General features: G+C 37.3%; 1 protein-coding gene across 1 annotated transcript in view; it reads right to left on the reverse strand.

Moving 5' to 3' along the window:
* The window catches only part of LOC128018909 (sarcoplasmic/endoplasmic reticulum calcium ATPase 2), a 29687-nt gene extending 20699 nt beyond the window's left edge, over window positions 1–8988 (reverse strand). The window contains exons 1-6 of the mRNA XM_052604776.1: window positions 8790–8988; window positions 8538–8692; window positions 7074–7091; window positions 6906–6988; window positions 3438–3542; window positions 3117–3255 (exon numbers count right to left, since the gene is read on the reverse strand). Coding sequence (XP_052460736.1) covers window positions 3117–3255; window positions 3438–3542; window positions 6906–6988; window positions 7074–7091; window positions 8538–8655 — 463 coding nt within the window. The 5' untranslated portion in view covers window positions 8656–8692; window positions 8790–8988. The remainder of the gene's footprint in view (window positions 1–3116; window positions 3256–3437; window positions 3543–6905; window positions 6989–7073; window positions 7092–8537; window positions 8693–8789) is intronic.
* Between the last annotated feature and the right edge of the window lie 1027 nt (window positions 8989–10015).

The following is a 10015-nucleotide window of genomic DNA, read 5'->3' on the forward strand; positions in this document are numbered from 1 at the left end:
ACACACGACCATTTGATCAGTGAATGAATTTTTTATTAAATTATGATTTAAAAAAAATTGGTGATTCATAAAGCAGGATGCATTTAGCGATGCGCGTTTTATGCATCGTCTGCAGGAACATTTGGGAAATTATCATAGGTTTCATTTTTTTTTATATATTTTTATGAATGAAGTTCCAGGTACATCAAGAAAATTAAGCTATGCTTTCTGTCTGAGTTTGCTGATCTTCTTTCTATATTGTCTGTCAGATTTAAGAGAATTTTGATTCTGGGTGATTTTAACTTGCATGTAGATCAGAAAGCCTGTCTCTTGGCCAAGGATTTTCTATCACTCTTGGACTGTTTTAATTTTTCTCAGTTTGTAAATGTCCCCACTCACTGTAAAGGACACACGTTAGATTTAATTATTGCAAATGACTCATCTCTTTCTAATCTCTCTGTTGTGGATGCTGGACTTTCTGATCATCTAGCTATCTTTTTTAATATTGAAACATTTCAGTCTAGTAGAGAGACTTCACGAACTATTTCTTTCCGTAAATGGCAATCAATTGATCATGCTATTTTTGCAAACTCGATTGTCTCTTCTTTAGTTGACATGTCTTCTGCTCCTCTCGAGGATAAAATTTTAGCATTCAATAATGTCCTTACAGCCAACTTGGACATCTTTGCACCCATAAAAACACGTAATGTTTCATTTGCACAGTCAGCCCCCTGGTATAATGGTGAATTGCGTATACAGAAGGCTGTGTGTCGGAAATTAGAGCGAAAATGGCGTCACTCTGGTTTAAATGTGTTCCACCAGGCATGGAAAGATTGCTTGTCAAACTACAGAGTAGCCATTGAAACTGCAAGATCTGCCTATTTCTCAAACATTATTGATAATAATCAAAGCAATCCCAGGAAGCTCTTTCATACAATTAACAGTCTGCTTAAAGCAGATGGTGTCAGTTCTATGACTTTATCTGATGGGCTGTGTAATGAGTTTCTCAAATCTTTCAGTGAAAAAATTTACAATATTCGCACAAATATCCATTCCTTGCAGTCTGCAGATCTACCAGTTAATACTCCTAGGTTCTCTGGCATTCCTTTATCCAAATTTACTTTATTACAACCTGAGATGCTCTGCAACCAGGTTTCTGGTATGAAAGCTACCACTTGCATACTTGATCCCATGCCTGGTAGCCTGTTTAAATCCTGTTTTGGTCCTTTATGTCCCTCAGTTCTTGCTATAATAAATGACTCTTTGTCAACAGGGGAGGTGCCAGCAGCACTTAAAACTGCTGCGGTTACTCCTGTTTCAAAAAAGCAAAACTCTGATGTGAAAAATCTGTCAAATTATCGCCCAATCTCAAATCTATCATTTCTGTCTAAAATCTTGGAGGGTGTGGTTGCAGCTCAATTAAACAAACACTTAATTGAAAATAAACTATTTGAGCAACATCAATCAGGTTTTCGAAAATTACACAGCACTGAGACTGCGTTGGTGAAAGTCGCTAATGACTTACTAATTGCCTCCGACTCCGGCTCCACGTCCATTCTCATTCTCTTGGATCTCAGTTCAGCCTTCGACACTATTGACCATGCCCTACTACTTAATCGCCTCGAACATGTATTTGGCTTGTCAGAGACTGTTCTTGACTGGTTCAAGTCTTATTTCACTGACCGTAGCCAATTTGTTTTTATGGGTGGTTATAGGTCCAAGGTTGGTTCTGTTCATACGGGTGTTCCACAAGGTTCAGTCTTGGGTCCTCTACTCTTTAGTATGTACATCTTTCCACTTGGTCAATTACTACAATCTCTAAACCTTAACTATCACTTTTATGCTGATGATACACAGATTTATATCCATACTAGACCGGGTCAGCAAGTGAACGTTGGGCATCTTTCTAACTGTATTGCTGAGATAAAGATTTGGATGTCCAATAATTTTCTGTCTCTAAACGGCTCAAAAACAGAAGTCATGCTCCTTGGATCTCCACATCAACTGCGAAAGGTTGGGTCTCCTACTCTGTCTGTTGATGGCGTTGCACTGGAGTTTAAGTCCAAATTAAAGAATTTGGGTGTCATATTTGATGCCACACTGTCATTTGAGCCTTTTGTCCAGAATACAGTTAAGACATCGTTTTATCACCTCAGAAATATAGCCCGGCTACGTCCTATGTTATCCTTTTCGGTAGCTGAGAAGTTGATTAACTCTTTTGTCTTTTCGCGCATTGACTACTGCAATGGTCTTCTAGCTGGGGTATCTAAATCATCACTGGATAAATTGCAATATCTTCAAAATTCAGCTGCTAGAGTACTATCTGGGGTCAAGACCAGGGACCATATAACTCCAGTCTTGGAGTCCCTGCACTGGCTACCTGTTAGGTACCGTATTGATTTTAAAATCCTTATGCTGGCCTATAAATCTCTGCACAATCTGGCACCTGAGTATTTGACTGACTTATTAATCCCCTACACACCACGTCGCAATCTGCGCTCCTCTCAGAGTGGTCTATTGGTTGTTCCGAAGACACGGCTTCATACGTGGGGTGACCGAGCATTCTCTGTCTATGCTCCTAAGCTCTGGAATTCTCTCCCGGCCGACATCAGGGAAGCACATTCATTAGTGACTTTTAAATCTCTTCTTAAAACATTTTATTTTAGGATTGCTTTTACATGAACTTGATTTTATGCGTTTATTTTCTTGTACTTACATTGTGTTTATTCATTTGGAGTTATGCTTGTATGTAAAGTGCTTTGAGAAAGCTACTTTTAAAGGCGCTATACAAAATAAATATATTATTATTATTATTATTACAAACCATATTAATTATTTGCAATAGCTGAGAAATCTGAGAGTGATCTCCAAATGAATCTAAAGCAAACCATGAGAAGCAAACCAAAAGAGCCAACAATGGATATAGATAAGCTTCTAGGAAGAGCATGAGATCTGATGAAAATGTGATGAGGACTGACGCACACAGTCCATTGAGAATCAACAGGTGCAACCAAAAATACCTATACTACTATAGTGGAGCTGTACAGGGCCCACAGAGACCGGAGAGCTGAGAGGCTGTAATTACCTCATATAACAACCCAGAAGTGCAATGAATTCAGAGAAAAGGGAGCTCTTACCAGCGACCTCCACAATGTCTCCAGGCACAATGTCTTTGGCTTTGATCCTCTGGACAGTCTTTCTGTCCTGACGGTACACCTTGCCGATCTCTGGCTCATACTCCTTAAGGGCTTCAATGGCATTTTCTGCATTTCGTTCCTGAGATGGAGAGAATCAAATGTGAAAATAAGATTGTATTCAATGGCAGATTCAGCATTTGTGTTGGGATGGGACTTTCTTATAGACAGATGTGAGAAACCCGTTTGATAACAGTCATTATGTGTTCCAATTGTGCAGAAATAACACACTTAAATGTACGAGTCTTCTCATGCTCTACTGACCTGCCAGACACCTACAATGGCGTTAGCTATAAGAATCAGTAAGATTACAAAAGGCTCCACAAATGCAGTGATTGTTTCCTCTCCCTCCTCGAACCAGGCTAATACCTGCAATAAAAAAAATACAAATAAAGTCATGTCAAAACACATCCCATTAGATCTAATAAAATATTTTACATTCGGAATAACCTGTGGATATTTTAAGTAGTCGGGTAGATCAAGATTCTAGTCAAGACACGCCGTGACATTTGCCTTCTCACAACGGATTCAACACAACCAGTTTGCAAATGTGATTGTTTAGATTGCATAATCTGCATGATTAAAAAAAAAATAAAAAAAAAGTTTAAACACAGGAAAAAATATATACAAAAAACGTGACAAATCAGCATGAAGAAAGCCAAACACAGCAGTATATTTTAATAATGACTGGAAAAAAAACTCCTATAGCTCACTGCAGCCACAGCACGACATCAGTTAATTCTCTCATTAAATGCATTATTACATATGGACTCCTAAAATAAGCAGCACCAACATTTACTTTCCTTCACATCATAGACCTTATATCAACTTAATAGAATTATAGCAACTTGAAGAGCAGCTTTGATTTACACCTTTAAAAATGGATATGCATGATCTTCCTCAGACAGAGAGTCCTTAGATGTCTAGCATGAAGGTCATATGCTGAGACAGAGGCTCTCCAATCAACATCTTAGTGGTGTTCTCACGAGACAGTGGAGTTGCTGGTCCGTCTGTTGTAATGAGAAGTCTGCAACTGAAGGTCAGAGGCCTAATTTGGCCTGCAGAGATGCCCTCTTACACAGCCAACTACGAGACAGCTGTCAAACCATAGACTCCAACACCTCAGTATCACTCCGCTGGCATACCTCTCTCCTTCCATCCAACCAGCCAGTTTAATCTCATCAACTATGCAGATGGATTGTAACTAACGAATTTGGCCATCCAACACAAAGATCCTTACTTTCTTAGTTATATTATAAAAATAATTAAAAAAACAATACAACATTCAAATATGAACAGCTATATATACACATATACAGAGAGAGACAGAAATCGAGGGAGAAAGAGCAATATATTACATTTACATTACATGCAATATATTGCAATTATTTATGACTATGTTATTTGTAGTTATTAAACGGCTATGTGGAATCCTTGATTCTGCTTGGTCAGTTGTGATATACCGAGGTATGTTATCCCTCGATAACAACCGGTAAAAGCTGATAACACAGGCTCATCTGGGTAACTGAAGTTGGCGCCGTACTTTTTGCTAGGAACAGTTTTTCTTGGTGGAAGCTTTGAGTTTGTTCATTATCCCTTACTTATTAATATTTCAATACATTATAGCACAATTATTGCAAAATTTGTATTATATAAAACAGATACAGTTCTTAAATCTACAAAGATTCAAAATAATTCAACATTCATTTTGGTGTTGAATATTGAATAGTATTGAATTTAACAGCTTTGTTATTTTTTTGTTGAAATATACACACTCACCGGCCAATTTATTTGGTACACCTGTTCAATCACATGGCAGCGACTCTAAAAGCAGCCAAATGTATTAAACATCATAAACCCGTCTTTTTAGGCAAGAACCAGACATGGGGTCTCATGTAGGCAAAAAAATATATATTACTGGGACTGAATTTGTATTTAACATTATTTCAATTTAATAAAAACACCAGAAATGTATAAAGTTTCCTTAAAATCACTGACATTGATCTATCACAAATTTAAGCACTCTCACAAAAAAAAACTAAACTATCTTTATAAAATCACTGATGTTGTGTACACTGTGAAATGAATCTCTTTGTACATACATGTACATCTGCGGTTTGATGTTTATGATGAGGGAATTCGCAGGAGTCTTCAGTGATGACTCATCTGAAGTCTTATGTTTTGCCATCTTAATTTAATCCCGGAATCGACACCGTCTATTCATATTCACTTTGTTAGCAAAGACGTGACAGATTATATTTGTTTGTGCAGGGGCATTTTTGTCCAATTAAGTTGAATTTTTCCCCCAAGTCCCCATGGCCAGGGCAAGGCTAAGTCTTACACATGCTCCGCCTATGGGTGCCGCTCCTGTCAGCTAAGAACAGGAAACGGAGGCTACAGTTCACACAGGATCACCAAAATTGGACAACAGAAGATTGGAAAAACATTGCCTGGTCTGATGAGTCTCGATTTCTGCGACATTTAGATGGTAGGGTCAGAATTTGGTGTAAAAAGCATGATCGATCCTGCCTTTTCTCAACGGTTCAGGCTAGTGGTGGTGGTTTTATGGTGTGGAGGATATTTTGTTGGCACACATTGGGCCCCATCATTTAAATTCCACAGTCTACCGTAGTACTGTTTTGCTGACCATGTCCATCCCTTTATGACTACAGTATACTCACATCTTCTGATGGCTACTTCCAGCAGGATAATGCACCATGTCACAAAGCTCAAATCATCTCAGACTGGTTTCTTGAACATGACAATGAGTTCACTTTACTCAAATGGCCTCACCAGATCTCAATCCAATAGAGCAGCTTTGGGATGTGGTGGAACGGGAGATTCATATAATGAATGAGCAGCCGACAAATCTGCAGGAACTGTGTGATGCTATCATGTTAATATGAACCAAAATCTCTGAGGACAATTTCCCAAAAACATTTTTTTCCATCCATCCATCCATACATACTGAATATAACAGTTACTCTATTTAATATGAACTCTTAATTTTTTAATTATTTTACAGTAAATTAATTATTTTCTAGTAGTCATTTCAAATAATAATGAATACATAATTAACAAATATATCTAAATTAAGATCTTCTATCTTTCATTCAGGATATTAACCCATTTGCGATTTGTACCAACAACCTGTTACTTACTAGGGCAAATCTTTCCAGTAGGCTACACCACCACTATATTAAGCACTGGTACCATACATAAATTTGATTGACAAGCTAACTACACAACACTTTCAAGTCTCCAAGCAAACTGCCACATGTCTTCACTCGGTGGTAAACGGTCCAGGCTAATAAATCAAGAAGTGCTTAAACCACAGCTGTAAAACAGTACTGCACTAGTAAGACATCATGTTTGGCAGCTAGTGACAGACACTCAATCTCACTGAATGCTGTTGTCACCATTCCTAAAGAGTTCCGCTACCTCAGCCATTTAGCCTTTCTGATCTGCGAGTAACCCAAGACAAGGCGTGCATGACTCCAGGAGCTAACAAGACATCTTCACATTTACAGCTCTGCTGGATAGCAGTCGGTGTTTATTTCAGTGCATGCATCACTGTGGTTTGTTTCTAGTAAAGCAATCAACACCTGACATGAATCGGTGCTGAATCACATCCGAGAAATGGCTGTACTGAACCTATTTGCACTCCATAATATTACACAATAACAATAAAGTGCAGAAATCAGTCAGCACAGGTTACCAAAATGTACTTACGAAAGATATACAAGCTGCCAGTAGAAGAATCCGTACAAGTAAATCTTCAAACTGCTCGATGACAAGGTCCCATATAGATTTTCCTGTCAAACAACAAAATTAAATTGATCAGAATCATGTGAGAGGTACAATGACAACATCACGTTATTGTTTAAAATGTAATCTTACCTTCCTCAGCTGGCAACTCTGTGTGGTTTATTGAAGGATATGAAAAAGACAAAGTAGAAAGTTACAAATAGACACCCTGAATACATTCCAAAACAGATATCGATTTGACATGGACTAAAACATAATTGTTAATTACATTAAGACCTTTGGCTTTATTATAACACATTAAACTTTACAATTTAATTAAAGATTAAATTGAAAAATATAAAAAAGATTAAAAAAAAAAACAACAACATTGATGAACACTACCCCCAAGATGTAATGTAATATTTCAGAAGAGATTAACGGTCATAAGCACCTTCCACTCTGAGAGGAAAAATGTTAAGGAATATTTGGTTTAAATCCAAACGAGTGAATATTTGGCCCCTCTTTGAGCACATGCTGTGAAACATTTACAAGAGGTTTCGGAGCCGGGTGCTGACAGGACTATTTTCATCCATATCTTCATAAAAGCATGGTTCTGTATAAAGGATGAAAGAGAAAGACTGGAGACCGGCCTCATCTTTGCTCGCTTTGATTGTCCTGCGACATAATAAATGGTTGGGAATTAAACATCTCTTTCAGCTTATTTCTGGCCTGTGTGTGTCTGTTTTCCACCTTGTCAAAGTCAATGAAAATGAGCATGGCAAGCTATTTTAACCTTTTCCGAAGAAGCATACATCAGCACTTACCAATCACTTGTAGAAAATACAATATTTTAGACTAATATTTTTCAGTTTCACTAGTACAGAATCCTTGGCTACATATAACTATGGCAGTAAAGACAAGTGTTTATTCCATTGTAATTGGTAACTATTTAAATAAATAAAAAATTGCCATTGATTTCTATGGAAATCTGTGGTTCCTACTAGTCTGAAGACTAGATGCTGCTGGAACCTATTCTAGTTTTACTAGTAACGATTTATTAGGTAGTACTAGTACTTTTTTCTATTCCTTTAGTTGCTTCTAAACATATTCAAGATCGTATTAGATTGTAGTATCTCACAAATCCCAGATGTTACTGGCATCTCACTAGCTACAATTACTACTTTACTGGTCATTGACTAGCCAGGATGACTAATATTAACTATCATACCAATAAACTTAAAAACGCTGAAAGTACCAATTGGAATTAATAACTAGTGTCTATTAATTTAGGAAAACTCTAAGGACAAGGGTGAAAGTTACTAAAAATATGTACTAGTACCTATCTACAGAAGGGGACAATATACTAGTCACTACTGAATTGTTTACTAGTATTTTAAATAACTACTAGTATCATAAAAACCGATACTAGTTTGATTTTTTAATAATAATAAAATAAAAATCAATGTATCAACGGCTTGCCATAAAAACGTGTTTGATGAAGTCAGCTGTTTCGAACGCTCCAGCCGGCTGACTGCAACAAATGTAACATTTTCATGTCAACTTCAAATTGTCTGTGGCGCGTCGCTGGCCGTGAAGAACACAATGTATCAGACGTACCGTTGGGACCCCATTTCTCTTTCTGCCGTTTCACCTGGTCTAAAGTCAGTCCCGTGCTCTCGTTGACGCTGAAATAACTATAAACTTCTTCCACACTACTGGCGTGAGCATTCTCCATGGTTAGACGGGAATAGAATCCGTCTCAAGAAATCTGCCTTGGTCAGAAAAATAGATACGAATATACCAATGAGTGACACATGCATTGACATCCAATTTAGAACATATGTAGAAAGTTGAGACGGGCAAATGCACCTTCCAAGAGTTTTATCCAAACAGACGAGTTATTCTGTCCTTTTCGTGTTCCCCAAAGAACTGGGAGTCAGTGGAAAAAGAAAAGCCAAAAGAAAAGATCCTTGCTTAGTACATCACATTCACCCCCCGTCCAAGCCTCTGCCTGCCTGGAAATGTGAAGGTCAACCCCTTTCACCGTCTTTCTCTCCCGTTCAGTGGTGATGGAAGCGGCGTTTACTCTCGTTTTATCGCAGGAGCCTCACTACTGCCTCTCTGCCGCATGTGGAGGACGATGATTGGACAGCGAATGTACAGGGAGCCCATCGACATCCAATCAATTGTCTCTGGCTCCAGCAGTACTGACGTAGATTGAGGAGGCGTTTGCTTATTGGTTTAACAGATTGCCACTCAAAGCGGCAGGTATCACTTTTCACCGCCTCTTCAACGCAGGTGGATGCTTGAACTCACAAGTAATCTGTTTTCATAGAAAGCTGTCTTTACGTGTGTTTCTTTTTTATATCCTTAGTATTTTACTCTCTCTCTCTCTCTCTCTCTCTATATATATATATACACACACACACACACACACACACATTTCTATATTTTATTATTTCATAAGAAATAAGAATCGTTCTTAAAAATCATTAGAAAGAAATTACCCCAAATAGAAAGGACCCATTTAGACCTTTTGCACGGTGCGTCAATAAAAATAAAACAAACGTTCACATTTTATTGCATTTTTGTTCAGGTTTTTAGAAAACATGTGCGTGTTTTCTTGAAAAAAAAGATTAATGTTCACTCACATGTATTAAAGGTTAAACTAAAGCATTTTAGTAATTTTTAATTGTAAGAAGAAAATTGCATTAAAAAAATGAAATCAGCGTGGATACAAATATTTAATTTTTAACTACCCAATTTTAAAAAAATATTTTTTATCACATACACTCTTTTGCAATGTAAAAGTAATAAAACATTATCTATTCTATTCTAATTGTTGATCAAAGAAAATCTAATTGTGATTATGATGTGGCCAATTTGAATGAGACTGACTCAGTATTAAATCATTTAAGCAGCCAGATGTCCATTATACTGCAGACACATGAATATGCATCCATACGCCAGGATGCAGTGCTTTCACCTACTCAGGGTGACCTATGCATATTATTATAATATATGGATAAATTAATGAATTACCACCCTGGATCTCTAGCATATCCATTTTTATAGAAAGGATCCATTTATATATG

Source organism: Carassius gibelio, chromosome A8 (assembly GCF_023724105.1).
Source record: "Carassius gibelio isolate Cgi1373 ecotype wild population from Czech Republic chromosome A8, carGib1.2-hapl.c, whole genome shotgun sequence".
NCBI lineage: Eukaryota > Metazoa > Chordata > Actinopteri > Cypriniformes > Cyprinidae > Carassius > Carassius gibelio.